Source organism: Bufo bufo, chromosome 10 (genome assembly GCF_905171765.1).
Source record: "Bufo bufo chromosome 10, aBufBuf1.1, whole genome shotgun sequence".
NCBI classification, from domain to species: Eukaryota; Metazoa; Chordata; class Amphibia; order Anura; family Bufonidae; genus Bufo; species Bufo bufo.
Window position 1 is genome coordinate 138,427,161 of NC_053398.1, and position 26,769 is coordinate 138,453,929.

The 26,769-nt window shown below is 45.9% G+C and overlaps 1 protein-coding gene and 1 long non-coding RNA gene across 3 annotated transcripts in view; both read right to left on the reverse strand.

Annotated features, from left to right (window-relative positions):
* PEPD (peptidase D) overlaps positions 1 to 26,769 on the reverse strand; it is a 245,917-nt gene that overhangs the window by 209,793 nt on the left and 9,355 nt on the right. For both annotated transcript variants that reach the window (XM_040410510.1, XM_040410509.1), the window contains exons 2-5: positions 21,540 to 21,723; positions 19,555 to 19,682; positions 8,031 to 8,094; positions 5,807 to 5,854 (exon numbers count right to left, since the gene is read on the reverse strand). In XM_040410510.1, the coding sequence (XP_040266444.1) occupies positions 5,807 to 5,854; positions 8,031 to 8,094; positions 19,555 to 19,682; positions 21,540 to 21,723 (424 nt within the window). The remainder of the gene's footprint in view (positions 1 to 5,806; positions 5,855 to 8,030; positions 8,095 to 19,554; positions 19,683 to 21,539; positions 21,724 to 26,769) is intronic.
* LOC120981043 lies at positions 9,017 to 15,230 on the reverse strand. Its single transcript, XR_005774614.1, has 3 exons — positions 15,097 to 15,230; positions 14,416 to 14,420; positions 9,017 to 9,029 (listed from the first exon to the last, which is right to left on the reverse strand). It is a non-coding gene; the product is annotated as an uncharacterized LOC120981043 (long non-coding RNA).

The following is a 26,769-nucleotide window of genomic DNA, read 5'->3' on the forward strand; positions in this document are numbered from 1 at the left end:
CGTTGCGTAAAAATCACAGCATGTTCTATAATCTGTGTTTTCCACGCAGCCCTGGCTCCATAGAAGTGAATGGGGCTGCGTGAAGAACGCATTGCATCCTCAAGCAAGTGCAGGTGCGATGCGTTTTTCACTGATGGTTGCTAGGAGATGTTGTTTGTAAACATTTAGTTTTTTATCACGCGCGTGAAAAACGCATCAAAACGCATTGCACCCGCGCGGAAAAAACTGTACAACTGAACGCAATCGCAGACAAAACTGACTGAACTTGCTAGCAAAATAGTGCGAGTTTCACTGAACGCATCCGGACCTAATCCGTCACGCTCGTGTGAAAGAGGCCTTATTGTCTGCATCCCTGGTGGTCTACAGCTGTGAAGTGGTAAATATCTGCATTCCCATTAGTTTTGAGCAGTAAACGGGTTAATGGCTGCATCCCTGGTGGTCTAGAGCAGTGAAGGTATTAATGCCTACATCCCTGGTGGTCTAGAGCAGTGAAGGTGTTAATGCCTACATCCCTGGTGGTCTAGAGCAGTAAAGGTGTTAATGCCTACATCCCTGGTGGTCTAGAGGAGTGAAGGTGTGAATGCCTACATCCCTGGTGGTCTAGAGCAGTGAAGGTGTTAATGCCTACATTCCAGGTGGTCTAGAGCAGTAAAGGTGTTAATGGCTGCATCCCTGGTGGTCTAGAGCAGTAAAGGTGTTAATGCCTACATCCCTGGTGGTCTAGAGCAGTAAAGGTGTTAATGCCTACATCCCTGGTGGTCTAGAGCAGTGAAGGTATTAATGCCTACATTCCTGGTGGTCTAGAGCAGTAAAGGTGTTAATGCCGACATCCCTGGTGGTCTAGAGCAGTAAAGGTGTTAATGCCTACATCCCTGGTGGTCTAGAGCAGTAAAGGTATTAATGCCTACATCGCTGGTGGTCTAGAGCAGTAAATGTGTGAATGCCTACATCCCTGGTGATCTAGAGCAGTGAAGGTATTAATGCCTACATCCCTGGTGGTCTAGAGCAGTAAAGGTATTAATGCCTACATCGCTGGTGGTCTAGAGGAGTGAAGGTGTGAATGCCTACATCCCTGGTGGTCTAGAGCAGTGAAGGTGTATATGCCTACATCCCTGGTGGTCTAGAGGAGTGAAGGTGTGAATGCCTACATCCCTGGTGGTCTAGAGCAGTAAAGGTGTGAATGCCTACATCCCTGGTGATCTAGAGCAGTGAAGGTATTAATGCCTACATCCCTGGTGGTCTAGAGCAGTAAAGGTGTTAAGGCCTGCATCCCTGGTGGTCTAGAGCAGTAAAGGTGTTAATGCCTACATCCCTGGTGGTCTAGAGGAGTGAAGGTGTGAATGCCTACATCCCTGGTGGTCTAGAGCAGTAAAGGTGTTAATGCCTACAGCAAGTTAAAGCAAGTGCAGGTGCGATGCGTTTTTCACTGATGGTTGCTAGGAGATGTTGTTTGTAAACATTTAGTTTTTTATCACGCGCGTGAAAAACGCATCAAAACGCATTGCACCCGCGCGGAAAAAACTGAACAACTGAACGCAATCGCAGACAAAACTGACTGAACTTGCTAGCAAAATAGTGCGAGTTTCACTGAACGCATCCGGACCTAATCCGTCACGCTCGTGTGAAAGAGGCCTTATTGTCTGCATCCCTGGTGGTCTACAGCTGTGAAGTGGTAAATATCTGCATTCCCATTAGTTTTGAGCAGTAAACGGGTTAATGGCTGCATCCCTGGTGGTCTAGAGCAGTGAAGGTATTAATGCCTACATCCCTGGTGGTCTAGAGCAGTGAAGGTGTTAATGCCTACATCCCTGGTGGTCTAGAGCAGTAAAGGTGTTAATGCCTACATCCCTGGTGGTCTAGAGGAGTGAAGGTGTGAATGCCTACATCCCTGGTGGTCTAGAGCAGTGAAGGTGTTAATGCCTACATTCCAGGTGGTCTAGAGCAGTAAAGGTGTTAATGGCTGCATCCCTGGTGGTCTAGAGCAGTAAAGGTGTTAATGCCTACATCCCTGGTGGTCTAGAGCAGTAAAGGTGTTAATGCCTACATCCCTGGTGGTCTAGAGCAGTAAAGGTATTAATGCCTACATCGCTGGTGGTCTAGAGCAGTAAATGTGTGAATGCCTACATCCCTGGTGATCTAGAGCAGTGAAGGTATTAATGCCTACATCCCTGGTGGTCTAGAGCAGTAAAGGTATTAATGCCTACATCGCTGGTGGTCTAGAGGAGTGAAGGTGTGAATGCCTACATCCCTGGTGGTCTAGAGCAGTGAAGGTGTATATGCCTACATCCCTGGTGGTCTAGAGGAGTGAAGGTGTGAATGCCTACATCCCTGGTGGTCTAGAGCAGTAAAGGTGTTAATGCCTACATCCCTGGTGGTCTAGAGCAGTGAAGGTGTGAATGCCTACATCCCTGGTGGTCTAGAGCAGTGAAGGTATTAATGCCTACATCCCTGGTGGTCTAGAGCAGTAAAGGTGTTAAGGCCTGCATCCCTGGTGGTTTAGGATAGTGAAGTGTTAATGCCTACATCCCTGGTGGTTTAGGGAAGTGAAGGGGTAAGCGTATGAACCTTGGAAGCCTAGGGCAGTGAAGGGGCCAAAGTTGCATACCTGGTGCACCATTTTAACGGCAAGACGGAGCCCCCCCCCCCCCCCTTTGTTACACAGACGGTTCACATGGATTCTTGATCCCCATCTTTCCCCCCACTCAGACTGCTCTTTGTACCCCGCTCTCACACAGACCGCTCGTCATGCCTCCATCTCTTGCACTAGGTTCCAGTGACTTCTGTCGTCTGTAACCGGAAGCCGAGGACCACCAGCTTAGTTTCCCATTACTTTCCTGCACCGATCATAGGGAGGAGACAGAAAGGATCGTGCCACTGTCAATTTATGGCCATACAGTTCTGTCTGCGATTGGGCAGAGATCTTATCAGCACTCTGCCCGATCATAAAGGGGATTCTCATTCAAATGAACACACAGACTGGGTGCAGCTTCAGCCATAAGGTCTCTGCCTGGTCGGAGAACCCATCACTATTCAGAACCAGTTCGGTATTTTGAGGGGTTGTCTAGTGACTGCAAGACTACTTATTAATATAGAGGATAACATTATATATTATTGGATTATATACTTAGTGGGAACTACCCTTTAACCCTTGAGATAATCGGGACCACACCAAGTGCTTCACTTGAGTAAGAAAAAAATATAAGATTTCTCTCCTCCACTTGAAATTAAAATTGAACAACATTCCATATAAACTGCAGAAAGTAATTACTTTTACCTGAGGATTCCTCTCTGTAGACAAAGCAGCAGCGAAACCCCCCCCCCCTCCCGGTCCTCCATCCGGTGAGGGAGCGGCATTTATTGAAGGCCGTGATGGCGAGAGTCATGTTTAGCAAGGCACCGGGTACTGCTGGCTGTCATTTAATCAAAACGATTCCAATAAAACTGCGTTAACTACATGCACTAAAAGTCAGATTCACCTCACAAGCTGTTTGATTGAAAATAAAAAAAAATATTTAAAAAATCTCCATCCCCGTCTCAGCCCACCTGCGTGGCCGCAAATATCACAGAAGAGAGTAAGTGGAAGAGCGAGTCAGACCCGGCTACGTGACGGCTGCTATTTGCGCTGCTCAGTCGGTTGCCGTCTAAAATAAATTAAATTACTGGCAAAACAGAAACCAGATGGAAATAATAAGTTCCCTTCAAACTCTTCCCACATAAAGCTTAACTTTTTATGATTTAAATCACAATATTATATAAAAAAAGTAGTCTTAAGGAACATAGGCTACCAATCAGCTCCCGTGGCGTTACTGAATCATCTGAAGTACTATGCGGTGTCACATTCTCTATAACCTCCATTCCTACGGCCTGGCACGTCTTGGTAGTTCTGACATTTAAAGTCATGAACCAGGAGGATTAGGATGAACAGTGTCAATGGCTGAAGAAAGGTAGCTGACGTAAGGTAATCTGTTTCAACTTAGAAATAAAAATCTTTTTTTGCTTTCATGTGCTGCTGCTCCTGGGGGGCAAGAATCGGTCTCCTTCCACCTCTGGCAGCTGATCTGCTGCTTCCTGACAGGGCAGAAAGCTATTTCTATTGCTTGCACTGCATTGAATGGAGAATCCCTGTGCAGAGACCTTGCCGTCGGGAGAGGAACTGAGCATGTGTGTCCAACAGCACATTAGGAAGAAATGCACACTGCTATATATGTTGACCACTAGGTGGCGGCATACTATGTAGGTAAAAGTCTGAACTGTTCACTGGATTAGGCTTTTTTAACAACCTGTAAATGGCAAATGTGCTTCATTTTAAGGATGTATACAATGAATATGAGATTTAATTGTGGGACAAACCCTTTAAAGAGGACCTTTCACCGCTCCTGACATGCCTGCTTTAATAGCTTCATGCATTCCCTATGTAATAACAGTTCTGGAGCATCGATCCTTACGGCTCTATGTTGTGCCGTTCCTTTATTATTTCTACTAGAAGTTATGAATGAATTGCTAGCAGCCTGCAGTAAGGGTACAGGGGGCGGTAACAAGTTGGGGGTGTGTCCCTGCACAGACTGATAATGGCAGCACTGATTGGATAGAGTGAGACTGTGCAGGTACACACCCCCAACTGGTTACCGCCCCCTGTACCCTTACTGCAGGCTGCTAGCAATTCATTCATAACTTCTAGTAGAAATAATAAAGGAATGGCACAACATACAGACATAAGAATAGATGCTCCAGAATTGTTATTACACGGGGAATGTATAAAGCTATTAAAATAGACGTGTCAGGAGCGGGGAGAGGGTTCTCTTTAACGTAGCATACCACGTTGCAAAAACCATTCCCCGTTGCACGCGTACTTGTTGTTACGACTGTTGAGGGAAGTGTTAGATTTAAATATATATGTATATATGCCCTTAGGCTACTTTCACACTAGCGTTCAGAGCGGGTCCGTCTGTTGTCTGCACAGACGGATCCGCTCCTATAATGCAGACGTTTGTATCTGTTCAGAACGGATCCGTCTGCATTATAGTTTAAAAAAAATTCTAAGTGTGAAAGTAGCTTCAGACGGATCCTTCCAGACTTTACATTGAAAGTCAATGGGGGACGGATCTGTTTGAAAATTGAGCCATACTGTGTCAACTTCAAACGGATCGGTCCCCATTGACTTACATTGTAAGTCTGGACGGATCCGCTTGCCTCCGCACGGCCAGGCGGACACCCGAACGCTGCAAGCAGCGTTCCGGTGTCCGCTTGCGGAGCGGAGGCTGAACACTGCCAGACTGATGCATTCTGAGCGGATCCGCGTCCACTCAGAATGCATTAGGGCAGTACAGGTGCGTTCGGGGCCGCTTGTGAGACCCTTCAAACGGAGCTCACAAGCGGACCCCCGAAAGCTAGTGTGAAAGTAGCCTTACATATAAGCACATATATTGTCAGCTGACGGCTATGCAGGTAATGTCGCTTATCACCATAGATTGCACGGGTTAAAATCCTACTTGCTTACCTATGTGTACTGTGGTACAGTCCCAGCACACATTAGATTTGTTTGCATAAGCAGCTTTATAATCAGAAAACACGCTAATGAGGATCCTGCTGTAATTGCCAGAAGATAACAGGGATACTTTGGACGGATGACATGGTCTGTCACAGCCATAAAAGCTTTGGGCAGGAATGTAAAGGCTGCAGTTTAGCCGTCTCTGCTCCCCGAGTGTGTAAATTTATGATAAGAAGACGGGACCTTCGAACCCCATGATAGAAGATTGCAGAGCTAACGAGTCAATGGTGTCAGCCTGCTTTACGGGGGTGATCTTACCAGAGTGAGCAGAACTGACGGGCTCTTTGCACTCAAGACTTTGGCGATCTGATGGAAGAAAAGAAAATGTTAATCGATGCATACATCTGTCGCCCAGCATTGCCTCAACCCCGATAATACGCAAACTTCCAACAACAGGATTAAGTCAGTGGAATGGATCAGAGCCTAAAATACCACACAGCAAAAGGTGACCACATCTTAAAGGGGATTTCTAATCTGAGAAACTGATGGAAAATAATGATCTGATAAGTGACAAAGACTGGTGGGGTCAGATCACTGGTACCTCCAAAGATCATGGGACTGAGACCACCTGGTCCTCTTATCATTAGGGAGGTCTATGTAACCACTGGATAGGTAACTCAGGGAGATGCGCTGCCGATAAGCAGTTTTAAATGGGGTTTTCTCACTTCAGCAAATGGCATTTATCATGTAGAGAAAGTTAACACAAGGCACATACTAATGTATCGTGATTGTCCATATTGCCTCCTTTGCTGTCTTGATTCATTTTTCCACCACATTATACAATGCTCGTATCCAGGAGTTACGACCACCCTGCAATCCATTAGTGGTGGTCGTGCTTGCACACTATAGGAAACAGCACAGGTCTATGCACGGTCACAGCCACCAGAGGGGCCGGCGCTTTTTCCTACAGTGTGCAAGCACGACCACCACTGATGGATTGCAGGGTGGTCATAACCATGGAAACGAGCAGTGTATAATGTGATGGAAAAATAAAACCAACCAGCAAAGGAGGCAATATGGATAATAACAATACATTAGCAAGTGGCTTGTGTTAACCTTGTCTACATGATAAATGCCATTTCCTGAAGTGAGACACTCCCTTTAAAAGGAACCGATCAGATGACTGATCATCGGCTCATAGATGGTCCAGCCATTGCACCCTCCCCATTAACCTCTAGCAAAAAGGATCTGGTCTCCGGTACCACCCAGCCGCACACCCTGTCATGCCCTGCTCAGGTTATGTGCGGAGGTCTGCCAGGTTAGCAGCACGTGTGTAGCTTTTTGTTTTTGTTTTGGAGTGAGCTGTATCAGCCTCCCTTCAGGTGCACTGGGTGGGGTCGTTGGTATCAGTTTAAATTACGCCCACTCCCAGTGTCCTGTGCGGGTTATAGCTTCTGTCTTGCTGAGAGGAAGGAAGGAAGAAGGATTTGCTGTTCCTGCTCACGCTCACTAACAAGATAAGTTGGTTTTGTGTTTCTTGTTATTGTCTGTCTGGGCTGTTAGAGAGACACCTGCCCCCTCCAGGTCCTGAGGGAGCAGGCTGCCTCTTTCCCCCTTTCACCATCTTAGGGTATCTTCAGCCCAGGCACAGGGACACGTTCATTCCCATCTTCAGGGTCTGAACGTGGGCATAGAAGTCTAGGGAGAGCTGGTAGGGATTTGTCAGGAGGTGACCTTTATCCCCAGCTTCTTGCCTAGACACTGGTTTGGTTGTTTTCTGTGTATCTCGTATCCTGTCCAGCGTGACACACCCCTAGCAAAGGGGGTTTTGAATACAGCCCACATGCCACTTGCTCCGCTTACCAAGGAAAATCCAAGCAGAGCCGATCGGGGGGGGGGGGCGCTGACCAGCTTACAGCTTCTGCCCCTCGTTTTAGCAACCGGTCAGGATCTTCGCAACCAGGATCAAAACTTCTGACGTCCCAGGTTAAGTATTGATAGGCTTTGTTACGGAAATTTGCTTCTGCTGTAGAGATTTTATGCGAGAGGGGAAATCTCTCGCCCCCACCACAGCCTATAAAGACTAGTGGTACACGGGAAGCGCAGACCATTAGATGGAGACATAGCTGTGCCGCGGCCGCTGTATACATTTCCCTTCATTCACAGACTTGTTACTGATGCAGGAATTATTGATCGACGCTGCTGCAATAATGAAGCGTTTTGCTTCTCAGCAGTCACTTGTCAAGCGCATGTAACGCGCGACAAATGATATATGCTGCCTGCACAGAAAGGAGGCAAATCAAGTCCCCCTTCTGTCAAGTGGTTAAAACTGGAATCAAATGGAAGGGAGACAATCCATATGGACACTATATCGGATTCCAAAGGGGATCTAGTCAGGAATCCCTGCTGGTCTGGTATACTTCCGTAATTCACGGCAAATGCACCAGACTAGTAGGGTTGGACCACATGGGATTGCTCAATTTTCCCCAAACATCTAATGTCATGAAATAATAACAGAAAGGCATCACAAAAATGTACTCACGTCACACGTATACTGGACTTCATCAACTGCATATTTCTGTTTAAAGTGCTCTGGGGGGTGGATCCTAGGAAATGAAGACAGGAAAATGAAGGCTTCATAAGCGCAGATCATGAGATGAAATAATCGGTGAGTCAGAAAGCATCTGCAGTTCTTGGTAAAAGGCAGCGTGTGCCATAAGGAGAGCAGGTGGGACTGCACACAAAGGCTATAAGAACTGATCCTGTTCACAATATGCATTTTAATGGTACGCTGCATACTTTTTAAACTGCACCATGATGTATTCCTTGCAGTTCTGAGGCGTCTATGAACCACCGATGTCTGTCGCCCAACTAACATCTGTGCAATATAAATCTAGTGTTAAAAAACTGGTCAGAAAAAGCTTCAAAACACTCGACGAGTGGGGGGGTCTGCGGCCAATAGCAGGCCGCAACGGGAACGAACCTTCCTAGCATCGAGGGTGATGTTAGGGAGGCTCGTCCCCGTCGTGTCCTGCTATTGGCTGCCTCCCCCGTCAATCCGCGCAACAGGGAGATGCAGCGGCGTCCGTGCAGGCATCAGGAGCAATGCGGGTGCTGGGGATCCTGGGTATTTTGGGGAGCATTATAGGGGTTGGATAACCCCTTTAAGGCTACTTAACACGGGCCAATACCATCTTTTAATCAGGCCGAAAAAAAATATAGTTCCTGGCAGCATAATGTGCTGTGTAAATGAGAGATGTGCTGCAGACAATATGCAATCTGTATGGGGCATGAATGATCACACTAACTATTGTTTCTCCCTGCCATGCTTGGCATCAACCCATGTGAAATGCCCTTTAAATGAGAGATTGGCCCCGGTAGCGGTATGTCTGCAAACACCTGAAATGAACTCCGGTTTGTTTACTGCACTATGTTAACGTAATTGCACCAGCTGCGTCACGACATTATGTGCTACACAAAGCAGAGGCTCGCAGACTGGTTCTTAATTGTGTGATTGGGAGGAGAGAACATTTCCCTTCTCCTCTATAGCAGAAGGTGCAGGAAATTGCAAAGAACAAGCAATTCGCTCACACTGGGCAAACAAGCAGGAAGAAGAAACCAGGAAAACTCTGATCCAACAGGATTTCTTAACTGATGTTTAAAGGAGCCGGCGAAGATCTGCATGAATGCAGCCAGTATTATAGACTGGGACCAGGACTGAATGCGTTATGGTAATTAACCCTGCAGGACCTGAGGAATGATCTTGAAGCTTATACTTTTGTCCAATCTAAAAGTGCATTTGAGCATTTGCAGACTAAAGCTTGGAATGGATCCGGTCTGTGATAACGGAGCGCCTGCCGTGTGCTGCACTGCATTGTAGGAAAGGTATCGTTTAGGCCAGCAATTCCCAACCAGGGTGCTGTCAGATTCCAGCAGGGGTGCCACAACATTTTGGACCCGGAATCAATTTAGGGGGCCTTCCCACATGCACACTCATTGACGGGAATATTAACGCATCAAGGAGGAGTTGCTGGAATGGAATGAAACTTTCTCTGGGTGAATGTAAAGAGGATAAATGTAAGGGATTCCAATATTAAGGCGAAAGGAGAATTCTATTTGGGGAGAGCAGTACAACTGAGAGGGGGCTCTAGGAAGGGCATGGGAGTGCTGCAATCTGGAGGAGACATTTCTGGGAACCCCTCCTGTTTGTGGGCGAGCATCATGCTGCTGAAAAATGCCAGTGGTCAGCCCTGCCACGAGAGGAGCACATGTGGCGGCAGGAGGTCCTGCACATATCGCTGAGCCGTCAGTGTCCTTGTATCACTATTAGGGGTGACCCACTGTCGTATGCAATGGCTCTGCAGATCATCACACCAGCCGTTGTCAGACCTGCCATGAGAGGAGCACACGTGGCGGCAGGAGGTCCTGCACATATTGCTGAGCTGTTAGTGTCCCTTGTATCACTTCTATGGGCGACCAACTGTCGTATGCAATGGCTCCGCAGATCATCACACCAGCAGTTGGTGCAGTGTGTCGCTCCACAGTAAAGCGCTCATCACAAAGCCTCCATACTCTAACCTGACCATCGCCAGATCTCAGAACCTGGATTAATCGGTGAAGACGATATGGTTAACGTCCAAGTTCCTCATTCGGGACAAGACTGCAGACAAGGGTGACGGTGGCAGGAAACATAATAAGTATCATGACATCAAATTTCCACCTGCTAAGTGCCAGGAAATAGTCCAGGCAGAGACACAGGTGTATAATGAAGGTGCCACCTGGGTCTTGATAATGTACAACAAAACTGTGGGAGCTGTGCGTGCGTGTCGGTGGATGAAACGATCCTCCCTACTGGTGTTGCTGAGACTGATGTGTATGTGCCCTCACATAACCACTACTCCCAACATGCCCAAACAGCATGGTTAGAGCAGGCGGGAAATGTGTCAAAGCGACCATCCAACTTCTCTCAGTGCAATGATGTGCCCCTTCTAAAAGTCTATCAACTGGGCATCGCAGAGGCATGTCTAGCTGTCAAAAATCTCTCACCAAGAGGTACACTACCCAAAAGTAGCCTCTGGGAGCCTTTCTATTGTACATTGGGGTAAGCACTTTTACACCCTCTTGTGGCAAGACCCAGCGTCTTAACAGACCATATCTGTAATCACTTACTAATCTGGCTTTGCAGCAATCTGATAATTCTATCTGGGTGCAACCAGTGTATTTCCCATCACAAAACTTGCACAGTCCAGACGCTGTATGCATTGACGCATTATACAATATCATGGCACTGGAAAGAATCAAGACGTTCATCCAAGTCCAGGCACATGGCAGGGAAAAAGAAATGACGGGATTCAGGAGACAAGACTGTGCAGAAGGCCTTCCCGTCCTCTGTGAACCTCAAAGGAGAGTCGGCAGCGGACAAAGAGGTAGAACTGACCAGAATTGCTTGGATTTTCACTGGAAGAGACCTAACTACAGTACTCTGGGCAGATTAGTAAGAGACACCCAACGACCCGTTACTGGCGGCTAACCCTGCATGATACCAATTGTCTGCTGAGGGATCGGTAGTGTGGACAGGAAGGGGTAAATGGCTAGACAATTGATGGAAGGCAGGGCGAGCAATACCATATTGTGGCACATTATATCACCCCAACAGAGCCAAATGCCACAGTCCATCACAAAATACTGCCACCAGCAGCTCAAAATACATCCCCAAAAACTTCCACTGGCCGGCCATGAGGAGGGCTCAAGCAGCCCGTTGGGCATCGGGCCACCGAGAAATTTCCCTTAAAAAGGTCTATGGCCAATACTCCCCTGCTATATGGATTTATACTCTATTCACATCTAAAGCTTGGCTATATACACCTTGCACTGATTTTTTTGTTACATATTAGATATAATCTAACAATAATTATACAAGCTAATGATAAGGCTACTTTCTTCTTTTCCTTCCAGAAATGCAAATCATATTGAACACAGTGCAAAGCCCCAGATCCTCCACCCGGGAGCAGCGAGAACCGTCTAGACCACTACAGAAAAACGACGATTCCCGTCTAAGCTTTCTTGGGCATTTTCAGATCTTGCAAGCAATATGAATTGTTGTCTTGTGGATTGGGGATAAAGCAGACGTTATCAAGCGAGATGCCGCTGCATTTGTGTTCCTGACATTTAGACTTCCTGGAAGGAAAGAGGTAAAAGTGTAAATATTGTCTGAGAGCCGTACATAATGATGACCCAGGGGAGCAGCCGCGTTTCTAGTCTTCAATCTGCTGGATAACACAAAAATAAATAAATAAATAAAAAGACGGCAGTGTGGTTTTGGGGCAAGGTGACTGAGCGGCCAATTCTAGCCAAGTCAATTAGCACCAATCAAGTGCTGCATTCCCAGAAAGCTCAGAGTTTTCTCAAGTCAACAGATGGACTGTTCTGCGTCTCTCACCTCTGGTTGAGATTTCATGGCAACAAAAAGAGAAAATAGCAGGAAAAGAGCACAAGTTGTGGCTGAATAATACACACCGGACGCTAGGAGACTACGCATAGAATTGCATGGGATCCATTTTTTATATACAAAAAAATCCTGTTTGAGCCATTTCTGTCTGAGATCTGTTTTTTAAACAGAAAAAAAAAAAGTTCTGCATGCAGGACTTTCCCCCCCCCCCCATCTAAAAAAACCAAACTCAGATGGAAACGGCTCAAACGATGCAACAGGATCTGAAGAACAGAAAGCTAAACAGCTGATGTGAACCCGCCCTAATGTGAGCAAAAAAAAAAAAAAAAACACTAAAAAGGTCCCTTTACAAGGATATTACAGCAGATTGTTAAAAGGAGGCGTTCCTTCCCGACAATCTGCTGCTCGCCGTCACTAATGCCACCGCTCTTCTCCATACTGACTCGTTGTTTCCAGTCAGCAGATCGTGTTTACACAGCATTATCTGCTGTCAGGAAAATGATGATTACTTACCGGTAATTAGATTTTCCAGAGCCCATGACAGCACCACGAGAGAGAGGATCTGCCCCCACAGACAGGAAACCTACAGAATAAAAGGGCGGACACTCTCCTCCCAATTCAGTGTGATATCTAAGCAGCGGAGGAAGTCCGCTAACATAGTGATCATTAATCATATATTTTTATTTTATTTTATGCAACACCCGTGTGAGTATAAGAGAATCAAGATAACCCAAAAGGTAGGGAATATAAAGGTGCTGTCATGGGCTCTGGAAAATCAAATTACCGGTAGGTAATAATAATTTTTCCCTTCGCCCATGACAGCACCATAAGAGATTTACTAGAGGAAAAATCAGGGTGGGAGAGTAGAAAGAAGCACCTTTTCCCCAAAGGACGACCCCAAAGGAGAGGAGTTCAAATCAAGCCGATAGTGTTTGAAAAAGGTTGAAGGAGAAGACCAGGTAGCCGCTCTGCAAATATCCTCTATGGAAACAGAGGATCTTTCCGCCCAGGAAGTAGCAACTGTCCTTGTAGAAAGTGCCTTAAGACCCACCAGGAAGCAAGATAAGACAAAGAATAAGGCAGAGACAATCCACCTAGCTATAGAACTTTTTGTGGCCGCCTTTCCCTGATTCACTCCTTGAAAGAGTACAAAGAGTGAAGAAGATCTGCGCCAGTCTTTAGTGCGAGATAGGTAATTAATCAAGGTCCTTCTAACGTCTAGGCAGTGAAGAGATTATTCTTTTTCTGACCCAGGGTTTCTAAACAGAGTAGAGAGAACAATCTCCTGAGACCTATGAAATTTGGAAACGACTTTTGGAAGAAAAGCCGGATCTGGCCGAATTAAAACTTTATCCTCTAAAATAGCGGTATATGGAGGATTAATGGAGATGGCCTGAATCTCATTAATCCTGCGAGCAGATGTTAAGGCTATTAGAAGGCACAACTTCAATGTGAGACATTTAATGGAGATGGTCTCTAAAGGCTCAAATGGAGGTTGAGTTAAAGCCTTTAACACTAGGATTAAATCCAAGGGAGGAGGTCTAGTGGAAGTTGTTGGGGTGGATCTGGCTACTGCTGTAAAGAACCTGGACACCCATGGGATCCCTGCTATGTCCTGATCAAACAAACCTGACAGAGCCGAAACGTGTACCTTCAAAGTACTACTTGCTAGCCCTAAATCCAGTCCCTTCTGAAGCAACTCTAAAATTAGATGAATGGGAGCAGAAGAGGGCATGTCAATCTGGATCTGCACAAAGTCTAGGAATTTTTGCCAAACTCTAGCATAAATAGCCACCGTCACTATTTTCCTACTCTTAAGAAGGGAAGAGATTAGGGCGTGAGATAATCCCTTCTTACCTAACAAGTACCTTTTAAGTTCCAGGCAGTTAAATGGAGATTTTTTATGCCGGGGTGAAAAACTGGGCCTTGGATCAATAGATTCCAGTTCTCTGGAAGAACCCAGGGATCCAAAATTTACATGATTCGGTGCCACTTTTTCCCTAAAAACTGGGGACAGTAAAACCTCCCGCCTTCTTCCGCTTTTGTTACTGGCACTAAAACTGATTTTTCTACTAATTTTAGCACCTCGTTTTCCATGGCCGAATTTCCTAGAGCGGAGGCCTGATCTTTTGTAATTAAGAAGCTTGCTGGCGGGGCTAGACGAAATTCTAATTTTAATCCGTTGTGAATGGTGTCTAGTATCCATGAACGTGAAGAAATCTGGAACCAGGCAGGGAAAAAATTATTTCATCTGCCCCCTACCTGACCTCTGGCATGATTGCTGGTCTTGTTTCTTTTTGTCTCCAAGGGATTGGTTGAAAAAGTAATTTCTACCTCTCCTTTGGTTACGAAATCTGTCCTCCCTGGATTTTTTGTCTCCTTCTTGATTACTTCTAAATGGAAGAAAAGGGCGGTTGAACCTATTTTTGGGGGATAAAGAACTCTGAAACCCCGGGATTTTTTTCTTTTTGTCGGCCACTTTATCTAGTAAGTCATCTAGAGTTGGTCCAAAAAGGTACTCCCCTTCACAAGGGACCCTACATAGTTTATTTTCAGATGGGTCTGAAATTTTTTAGGCAGAGTGCTCTACGGTCTGAGATAGACAAAGCGGCAGATCTGGCCGCCAGTCTAACAGAGTCAAAAGAAGCGTCCGCCAAGAAGTCAGCTGCTTTTTTTTTTATAGTTGGCAATGCTGATAAAATTTCTTCCCTGGGACATCTATTTTTTTATTGATTTTCTAATTCAGAGAGCCATACTATCAGAGACCGGGCCGTACAAGTAGAGGCTATGCTCGGTCTGAACGAAAAAGTAGATGCTTCCCATGCCCCTTTTAAAAAGGTATCAGCTTTTTTATCCAGTGGGTCCTTTAATATCCCCATATCATCGAAGGGAAGAGCAGTCTTCCTAGATACTTAAATGGCTACGTCTCTTCTTGGTGCTTTATCCCATGTGGCACAATCTTCCTCTTTGAAGGGATATTTACGTTTAAGATTTTTAGATATGTAAACTTTTCTGTTAGGTATTTTCCATTTTCCTTTGATTAAAGCTGAAACATTTTTATGAACCGAAAAGGTGCTAAGGTGTCTAGATTCCAGCCCCCCAAACATGATATCCTGGATGGACCTGGGTTCTTTTGTCTCTTCAATGGCCATAGTTGAACGTACTGGCAGAGATAAACGTCCCACGGCGCAAAGACCAACCACAGTTCACCAGGATCAGGAAACAAAGTAATTTATTGCAGCAATACAACGCGTTTCGGGGAATCACTCCCCTTCATCAGGTACACAAGGCTGCTGAAACGCGTTGTATTGCTGCAATAAATTACTTTGTATCCTGATCCTGGTGACCTGTGGTTGGTATTTGTGCCGTGGGACGTTTATCACTGCCAGTACGCACCTTCTTGGGGATTCCAGGCATCTCCGATAAGAAGTCTATTTACCTGTGGCTGCAGACTACCACCCTCCAGGTTCTCAGGATCTATTTTGATGAGCATTCAATAGAGTTGTGACTATCTTTAGCACAACCCTACAAGGTGAGCCTTGTATTTTATTATACACTACTCTGTATATGCAGAATTACCCTATGGTGCGCACATCTGTTTAATTACAGCACAAATCAAGCCTGTCTACTGAATAGTTGAACATACGGCTTTTAGGAGTTTCTCTGTGTCTTCTATAGGGAAACATGGTCTACCACTTATTTCACCTTCTTCAGAAGACGATAGGGATGAATCATCAGACCGCCCATATAATGAGGGGTGTATGTCGTCTTCATCAGAATCAGACAAATTATGTTCCTGTCGTCTAATTTTAGACTCTTTTTTTGGATGATAAGGTAGAATTAACTTCCTATTTGACTAGTGCCTGAAGACATTTGTAAAAAGATGGCAATTCTTCAGCCACTGTTTTTTTAATACATGACGCATCCTCTTCTCCCATTCAGATGACAACCCAGTTTTACAAAGAACACATTCCTTATTCCTCCTTTTTGTCACCACCTTCCTAGGTTTTGTCTTTAATACATTACGTATTATATAAGTACATCAGCAGAGAGAAGCACAACATTATGCCCAGAACACTCACCCCCTCAGAGGTAACAAGGCTGGAGGGACTGCAGACTCTTCCGCGTGCTTGTCCTTCTCCATGCTGCTCCTGTTATTGCACCAGAGCGCTGCTAGGACGCCGGCTTTCCATCCACAATGCGCCCTTCTTGACGCTGCGTGCAGGTCACATGACACATGCTGCTCTCCCGGCCTAACTCCTTGACGGAAGCTCCTCCTCCTCCCCCTGGGGTCCGGAAGTCCGTGCCTCTAGCGCATCACCGATGCCGCCAGGCACTGCATGCTGCAGCACGCAAAGTACTCCCTCCGTAGCTTTGCTGTGCCTCTGCCCGTCCCTTTCAGCGCACCAGAGATGCCGCAATATAATCCCGGGAACAGCAGGTAAGACGGGCAGAAACCCAGCCCACTATAGGGGTCAGCGTAGGAGCACCACCAGAGGAAGGGAACCTGAAAGGAAAAACTGCAGGCTTCCCCAGAGACAGGAAACCACACTGAATTGGGAGGAGAGTGTCCGCACTCTTATTCTGTAGGTTTCCTGTCTGCGGGGGCGGATCGTCTCTTTCGTGATGCTGTCATGGGCGAAGGGAAAAGGAGGATTTTTGTGTTCGCACAAATGAGCGTTTCCCTAGTTTATGAAGTAATCGGCGGTGCACTTAAACCGCCAGATCATCACTAAGATGACATGGACTATATGTCCGATTTTCATTTTTTACAACAATCATGGGATAACCCCCTTTAATTTTCCTTTTATAAGTATCAGGGCTCATTCACACGGCCGCAAGTGTTTTGTGGTCCACAAATCACGGATCCCGGCAGAGTGCATGCCGCCATTTGTTTTAACTTTTGTAGAAATGTCCTATCCTTGTCCGCAAAACGGACAAGAATAGGACATGTGGTGTCGAGGACGTGCGGATGCGGACGTCCGAATTCTTTTTACTGAAATGAACAGTTCCACATCCGATCTGCAAAAAAATGTGGATCGGATGCAGACAGAAACTACAGTCGTGAGCATAAGGCCTAACAAATGTAAAAATATCCGGGGGCGAATAAATGTCAATCAACCATCGCCTGGCTCCTCCACAGATTACACGCCGGGCAGTCGCGTCTTACTCTGGTTACAGCGAGGCCCGGAAACACTTCTACTCAAAGCCAGAAAATTTACATTTTTAGAAAACATTTAGTAAATTGGAGGCTTGTAAATTTGGGTTGACATCTCCACTTATCAAATGCATAAATCCCATTCATTTCCCCATTAGTGGATTACACGTAAATACCCATTAATGAGATCGCTCACATGTCTCCACGATAAGGACAGGACGCACGCACTTAAAGATAATTATATTAAAGAGCCGCTGAACCCACCCGACAAAGCATCTGTTGCGAAATATGTTGCACTTTCTGAATATCTCCAATCAATGCATTGAGTCATTCTGACATTTAAAATTAATGAGAAGGAAATGGCAGCAGAGCTTTAATTAGACAAATTGAGGAAAACACATTAGTTAGTGCGTAATTTCATCCTTAGGAATCAGGCCCTTCTGTCCTCACCTGCCGGACTCCGTCTGAGAAATGAATAATTTAATGGCGGATATAACGCAAATTGGCGTTTATGAAAGTTATGGAATATGACCGTTCCCAGAATTCTAGTACAGATTAAATGGGTTGTCGAGGATTAGAAAAAAAGGACAAGAATACGACATGTTCTATTTTTTTGCGGGGCCACGGAACTGAGCAACGGATGCGGACAGCAAAAGGTGTGCTGTCCGCATCTTTTGCAGCCCCCACTGAAGTGAATGGGTCCACCCGACCAGCAAAAAAAAGGCTTGGGTGCAGACCCAAACAGTGGTCGTGTGCATGAGCCCTTAGGGCTTGTCCACACGAACGTGTGCTGCCCATTGCCGTATTGCGGATGGCATTTGTGGATCCACAATACACGGGCACCGTTCTGTGTGCATTCCACATCACGGATGCGGACCCATTCACTTCAATGGGTCCACAAATCCGGAGATGCGGAACGGAAGCACGGAACAGAACACCACAGAGTGCTTCCTGGGGTTCAGTTCCGTGCCTCCGCACCGCAAAAAGACATGTTCTATCTTTTTGCAGAACGGAGGGATCGCGGACCCATTCAAGTGAATGGGTCCGCGATCCCAATGCGGCTGGGCCACAGTCGTTGCAATTTGCGGTCCACAGCACGGGCTTCACACGGTCATGTGAACGAGCCCTTAGACTGCAGCTACTGTGGCAGAAAATCCTCAGTATATACATACCCTTTGGGGATGTAAATCTACCTGCATCCACCTGAAAAAAGTTGTAAAGTCATGGTCACTAGGGGTCTCACTTCCACCTAATTTGCAGTCCTCTGCCTGTTAGGCAAGATCCGTCCCTAGTAACAGAAACACAGAAGACAAGTGCTGGCAGATTCCACAGAAGGGAAACACCCCCTGCTTGTGAGAGAAATGCATCTAGCTGTGCAGCTGAAACAGGGAATAAAATGGCTGAAAAAGACATTAGGGAAGACCAAAAAAATTCTGGGGTGCCTCGTGAAATAATTTACCCTATTAGGTGCATCAGTACTTTTGCAACTGCAGTTTGTTACCTCCAAGTTAGAGTCTCTCAGCCAAAAGTCACTGGAGCAAAACAGGTTACTGGGGATATTAAAGGGATTGTGTCACTTCCGCAAATAGCATTTATTATGTAGAGAAAGAGAATACAAGGCACTTACTAATGTATTGTGATTGTCCATACTGCTTCCTTTGCTGGCTAGATTCATTTTTCCATCACATTATACACTGCTCGTTCCCATGGTTACGACCACCCTGCAATCCATCGGTGGTGGTCATGCTTGCACAATATAGGAAAAAGCACCGGCTTATGTGCGCTCCCACGGTCCCAGTCACCAGGCAGGCCAGCGCTTTCTCCCATAGTGTGCAGGCACGGCCACCGCTGACGTAACCATGGAAATGAGCCGAGTATCACGAGATGGAAAAATGAATCCAGACAGCAAAGAAGGCAATATGGACAATCACAATGCATTAGTAAGTGCCTTATATTAACTTTCTCCACATGATGAATGCCACTTGCTGAAGTGACAAAACCCCTTTAACTTTCAACGCAATGTGAATGTCAGGCGCCATGTCCGGAACAAACACAGTCTGATTGCAAAAAGAACAAGGAAACAAAAAGGGGGAGAAAAGGCTCTAATGAGTTGTAATATTGCTTTCACTTTAACCTAAAGTGTGTATATGGTAGAGGACCCCTTTAAGGACACAAGATCAGACTAGTGACCTGGTTTTGAACTTGCATTCTGCATCTGTGCCCGGCTGAGAAAACCACAATAACGCTGAATAAATATGATTATCTGCTGATAACTCCGTCAGTGCGGTAGTTCGGTCCTGGCGACTGTCACTGTAGGGGTTATAAACTCCCTAGATTAGCAATAAAACCAGCGGATATTGCTATTGACAGCTCGCTGCCTCTGTTCTGCACCAGCACATCCCTGTTCATAAAAACAAGAGACACAGAACAGACTTTGCAGCAGAAGCTAATATTCCTTACTTCCCCATCCACACGGCGTAGCTCTCCGGGAGTTTGGGCACAAAGAGAATAGATCTTCCTGTATTGACATCAATGGCTCCGTAGCAGCCCGACTCGGTCACTCCAAACGTCCAGTGAAAGAAGGACTCCTGAAGGGTTAAGCAAGGAAACTGGAGTTACCCATATATGCAGCATATAAATATATAACGCACCTTCAACATTAACAATTAGTAAAACTTGGCTCTGTTCAGACTAGTTAATGGGCGTTCCAATATTTTACGGCACTCTACAGCAATATACCGAAACTAATTTGGACCCCATGAAAGTCAATGGGGTCTGAGAGATTTTGTCGCAGCGGCCATGACCCTGTAATAAAGTATGAACTGAGCTTTACAGAAAGGTCTCCTCTTATCTTTTATAGGGGTTTTCTGGAAATTAAATACTGATGGCCTATCTCCAGGACAGGTCATCAGTATCTGACGAGTCGGACCCCCACCGATCAGCTTTATGGAGGGAGCTGCGTGGAACGCACAGCGCCAAACATTGTATAGTGGCTGTGCCCGGTATTGCAGTTCAGTCCCATTCAGTTGAAAGGCCATGTGACGGATGGATATGATGACATCACAGGCCGAGAAAGATTTCGCTGTGCCGCCCCTACTTCCCACAGCTGACTGGAGGCAGTGCTGGGAGTCGGACTCCCAGTGATTAGATATTGATGACCTAATCCTGAGAATAGGTCATCAGCATTTACCTCCTGGAAACCCCTTTTAGAAGAATTATCCCATAAAAGAAATGAAGTAATATCTCCAGTAAAATTGTCTCATGCACACGGCCGTTGTTTGGGTCCACATCCAAATCGTCGTTTTGGCGGCCTGGATGCGGACCCATTCACTTCAATGGGGCCGCGAAAGATGCGGACAGCATTCCGTGTGCTGTCCGCATCCGTTGCTCCGTTCCGCGGCCCCAGAAAAAAAAAAATATAACCTGTCCTATTCTTGTCTGCGCTTTGCGGACAAGAATAGGCATTTATATTGACGGCTTCCGTTTTTTGCTGGGCCGCGGTTTGCGGACCACAAAAAAATGGTGTGCATGAGGCCTTAGGGAAATCGATAGAATTTATGATGAACAATTAAACTGGTCCTACACATTAGGTTAACATCCAATTTCAGGAGGACTGGCCAACCATGTAACATGAACTGGGACCTTCCAACTCCCCCATTAGAAGGAGCTTGTTCTCAGATTTCAACATGTCTGATGATCCCATTGTTCTCAGGAGATAACCTGCCTTTACAGTCTGCGTATGCAAGCGGATGGGGGGATAGGGTCAGGACTGGGCATGAACGAACTTGTGTTTTTAAGTTCGGTGTACAAGGTTCAGGTTACCTAAGAATCCCATTATGGATTCCGTCACCACGGACGATAACTTATGGTCCGTGGTAGCGGAATACGTAACGAAATTCGTAGATAACCCGAACATGAATTTTGTACGCCGAATTTGAAAACACAAGTTTGCTCATCACTAGTCTGGACTCTTAGACATCTGACACTATCTAATGTCTATGGCCAGCCTTAGGACTTTATTACATAGGGCGATGGAACAGGCGATCGTCAGGATGAAAGCGATCCTTCACCACAATTCCCTGCTCGTTAGTGGAGGAGACCTCTGCTATTACAAGCAGTGATCTCCTCCTCAGTATGGGGACATGTGTTCGCTAATGCCATCGCTCATCTCCATACTGTCTAGTGGTTTGCAGGCAGCAGATCGTGACTACTCAGCATGATCTGCCGCCGGCAAGCTATGATTTGTAAGTGTGCTCAAAAATCTGGAGCACCCGATGAACGAGCTGGCAATCGATGGCAGTATTACACTGCCAGATCATTGCTAACGAGTGTTCCTAAAAACGCTCGTTACTGAGGATCTGGCCGTAATACTGGCTTTAGCTACAACTTGTAGTTGAGACGACAAGCAACATGGCTGCCATTACAGCTGAACGCTAAATGCTCACCTGACGGAAGAGGACGCCAGTGTCTGTGCAGTATCTATTGGTCTCCTCCCCACCTTGCAAGACCACAATGGCATCTTTGGGGACATCACAGTTGTTTCTCAGTCTGTCGCAGAGACGTTTTCGGTTCAGGGCGAATAGAGCAGCTGGCACCTTCAGGGTTTCATTCCCCAGCCAATACGAGGGTCTAAGAGACAAAGACAAAGCGATGCGGCTGAATATTCCAGAGTATTTCATGCAAATCATTCACTACAGAAGACATCAGGTGATGGCTGCAGACTGGCACGGCGAAAAAAGACAATGCAACAGCACTTTGCAAACCAGATAAAGTACTATAACGCCAGAGTCACAAAAAATATATTATAGTGCTAATGCTATGCTTATTTATAAAGTGAGATGCTTGGCAAATGCATTTTGTACAAAACCATTTGAGCCCGTCTGCGTACGTCAAGGCGATCTCTGTAAGACGGGAAAACTAAATGCTACCTGTTATGCGCTATAATGGCCGCCATAAAGTTCAGGAAGTGTTGGTTCCAAATGAATTTGCCAAGCATCTCACTTTATAAATAAGCGTAGCATTAGCACTATAATATAATTTTTGTGACTATGGCATTATTGTACTTTATCTGGTTTGCAGGGGGCTGCTGCATTGTCTTTTTTCTCTATGTTTTCAGCCATGGCAGCGTGCACCTGCGCATTGGGATGTGCTGACTGACCCCCTTTCTTTGCAGACTGGCACGGAGAATACTTCATACTCATCATGGTCAGGGGAAGTTTTTATTAAGTAAGGGGGTCTATAGTTGCTGTAGGTCTCTGTTTAAAGGGGTTTCCCAACTGCATGGTGAATGGTGACTATATAATTGCATGGTAGCATCATGTCCACCAGTTTTAATAATTTAGCTATCCCCCTACTGAAATCAGGGGTGAGGTCCAGGCCTTATAAGCAATTTCCTAAAACAATATTATTTCAATCTTTGCCCTTGAAAAAGGTACAAATTACGATGGGAAACGAAGAAGGACGATTTGACTTGAGCGTCATATGGGAGCATTGGTGGCTGCAGGTCCCGGCCCATTCACAGGTTTCATGACATCACTGTAAATCCTTACGACGCTGATAAATTTCAGGAAGATGACATATAGGATGCAACTTGAAGGGGTCCGCACACTGTAGAGCTACAGGGTTCACTGTAGTCAATGCTGATCCTCACCTCTAGCGCACATCTACGCGAGAAGAACCTCAGCAAGCAGCCCCTTATAGCTCAGCTTCCCGGCCCCTTGTGATTGCAACTTGGGAGGAAGAGAGGGACATTGGATCACACCTTCTATAGTCGACCACATATAGTAGACTACATTAATTGCTGCTTTTCACGGTGGCTTTGTGATGCTGTCATTGGCCGCGTTTTTTTTTTTAGAGGTGAAACATGGAAAAATGTCACCCCTATATATTGAACAGGTTATATCTGCATTGAAATCCACATAATGAGGACTCAATAGCCTCCATATGCATTCAACAGTAACTAGCTGTGGATCTGCACTACCAATACGCCAACTCTATAAAAAAAAAAAAAAGGCCTTAAAGGGAAACTCTACAAACTGTCCAACCGAATTTAAAGGGGTTGTCTCACGTCAGCAAATGGCATTGATCATGTAGACAAAGTTGGGGTTTCCAAGACTTATATACTGATCACCTATTTGACACCCGGGACCCCGCCGAGTGCAGTGTCCTTCTCTCAGTTCACCAATCACAGCGCCGTACATTGTATAGTGGTTGTGCTTGGTATTGCAGCTCAGCTCCATTCACTTCAATGGGGCTGAGCTGCGGATAGGACATCACACGGCCTAAGAAAAGCTGAGAGAAGGCTGCATCACTGCTGCAAGAGCCGATGTCTTCTCAAACAGCTAATCGGCGGGGTTCCCGGGGTGTTGGACCCCAACCGATCAAATACTGATAAACTACCCAGAGGATAGGTCATCAGTGTACAAGTCTTGGAAAACCCCTTCAATACAAGGCACTTACTAATGTATTGTGATTCTCCATATTGCCTCCTTTGCTGGCTTGATTCATTTCTCCATCACATAATACACGGCTCGTTTCCAGGGGTTGCGGCCATTGCTGCAGCGTAGATACAAGGTGGCGGGGACAGGAGCTGCTGCGCATTCATACTCCTACGGTCCCGGCCACCAGAGAGGCCAGCCCTTTTTCCTATAGTGTGCAAGCACGACCACCACTACTGGATTGCAGGGTGGTCGTTACCATTGAAACAAGCCGTGTATAATGTGATGGAAAAATGAATCTAGCTAGCAAAGGAAGTCATATGGACAATCACAATACATTAGTAAGTGCCTTGTGTTAACTTTCTCTACGTGATAAATGGCATTTGCTGAAGTGAGACAATAGGGCTACATGGCAACACTAATCATAGGCAGGATCGCAGAATAGCAGTGATCCCATAGAAATGAATGGGATCGCAAAAAATCCCACACTGTCACAGTGTAGCCCTAGACAATAAGGAGGGGAAGTGACATCTACTTTACAATACTGGAACCCGCATGACACAACCCCTTTATAATATAACCCGCCACTTCGACCAACCTGACTCCCAAAGTGCAGGGAGCAAAGCATGAAAAAAAAAAAAAAAAGACTGCCCTAGGTACTACTTTATACGCCCAACTACTCCCTATTATAGCATACATAACCATTCCCAATACTGATCTATGACAGAAATCACTGTAATTACAAGCAGGAGCCTCGGGGAATGCAAGAACCTATATTCCCTGCGAGTTTACGGAAACAAGAGGCATACGAAGGGTTAAAGAGCGACACAAACACATGGAGGAATCGCTTTTTATGTCCTTAATACATTAGTGGGAAATAAAACAGAGCGGTCACATCTCTTGCTTCATTACACCAAGAACTCTGTACTCCCCGATGTAAAATAGATGGATATTAGAAGTCCCGTAGAAGTTGCAGCCTCGTTCTTTTATGCAGGTCACATCATTCCAGGTTACATAAGTGTCCTTACAGAGCAAGGGATGAGGTGCGTGCGTTATCATCGCTGACAGAGCGCAGCCAGGTTCACACAGGGACGTTCAGTGCAGAACAATGCGCCAGACCACAGCACAGAGGTAGGGGCAATATTCAGACTGTCTGCAGCCTATTGCCCCCACCACATCATATATAGGGGGAAAAATCTGCTGGGTAAATCAACCTGTGGATTTTGAATCTATCGTATCTTAAGTTATGGAGGCGGTCATCAGTATCTGATCGGTGGGGGTCCGACACGCGGGACCCCTGCTAATCAGCAGTAGTGCTGCTGTCTTCTCTCCACTTTTCGTAGGCCGGTGATGTCATGTCTATTGTTCACATGGCCTAGGAGCAGCTCAGCCCCATTCAAGTGAAAGCCACTATACAATGTACGGCGCTGTGCTCGGTGAGCAGGGAGAAGCTCCGGCACTCACGGGAGCACCGGGGGTCCCGGGTATCATATACTGATGACCTATCCAGAGTGTCCAGAGGATAGGTCATCAGTATTAAAGTCTTATAAAATCACTTTAATTGCAGTCCAGTGCAGCCTAATCACAAAAGCAACATGACCACGACATGCAATCTTTCCCTAAGGGCTCATACACACAACCGTATGTATGTACGGCCCGAAAAACACGGATCCGCAAAAAATACGGATGATGTTTGTGTGCATTCCGTATTTTGCTGAATAGAACAGGTAATGCGGACAATATGACAAGTTCTATTTTTTTGCGGAACGAACATACAGAAACGGAATACACACCGAGTTATTTTGGGTTTTTTTGTGGCCCCATTGAAGTGAATTGCTCCGCATACAGGCCACAAAAAAAAAAAAAAACGGAACGTTCACAGAAACAAAATACGTTTGTGTGCATGAGTCCTAACACTTGCAGATCTTGCTGTGGATTCATCACAGATTCTGCTGCAAAATGCCAAGCCACCTATGTTCTCTCGAGTCCCACAAACTTCAAAGGGCCCACGTCACAGAAAAAAGTTGTGCATGTCTGCGCTGTTTCAAGGAAGAGAGAATAGATGCGTTAAACTCAATGGATACATGTACTGTCATTGTGAACGAGGCCTTATACCAAATGGAGGTCCTTTGAATCTCTGGGTCATGCACTGCACCCTGAGGCCCTGCACAAAGTATAGCGCAGTGCGTGAGTTTATCCAAGAGTGTTGCTTTAAGAATTAGGGTACATTCACACGACGGTCATTAAAATAAACAATACGAATAAACTCAGTGTTTGAAAACAGATGAATTTGTTCCCACAGTGGCTCCAGTATAAATAATGGACTCCTGTGGGATAAATTATGCTCCCCCTGTGAGCCTGAGATAAATTATGCTCTCCTTTGTACACCCCAGGATAAATTTGCTCTCCTTTGTGCACCCCAGGATAAATTATGCTCTCCTTTGTGCACCTCAGGAAAATGATGCTCCCCTTTGCATACCCCAAGGATAAATTATGCTCCCCTTTGCGTGCCCCCAGGATAAATTATGCTCCCCTTTGCGTGCCCCCAGGATAAATTATGCTCCCCTTTGCGTGCCCCCTAGGATAAATTATGCTCCCCTTTGCGTGCCCCCTAGGATAAATTATGCTCCCCTTTGCGTGCCCCCCAGGATAAATTATGCTCCCCTTTGTGCCCTCCAGTATAGTGCTGACAAAATTTTTGGAATACTTACCGATTATTTGATTTTCCAGAGCCCATGACAGCACCACGAGAGAGAGGATCTGCCCCTACAGACAGGAAACCTGCAGAATAAAAGGGCGGACACTCTCCTCCCAATTCAGTGTGATAGCAAGCATCAGAGGAAGTCCACCAACATAACGTTAGATAATTCATAATTGTTTTTTTGTTAGCTTTTTTGCTACACCCGCGTGAATTTAAGAGAACCAGAAAAAAAACTGCAGGGGAATATAAGGGTGCTGTCATGGGCTCTGGAAAATCAAATTACCGGTAAGTAATCATCATTTTTCCTTTCGCCCATAACAGCACCACAAGAGATTTAATAGAGGAAAAATCAGGGTGGTAGAGTAGAAAGAAGCACCTTTTCCCCAAAGGAAGACCCCCGAAGGGGAGGAGTTTAAATCAAGCCGATAGTGTTTGAAAAAGGTTGAAGGAGAAGACCAGGTAACTGCTCTGCAAATATCCTCTATGGGAACAGAGGATCTTTCCGCCCAGGAGGTAGCAACTGCCCTGGTAGAATGT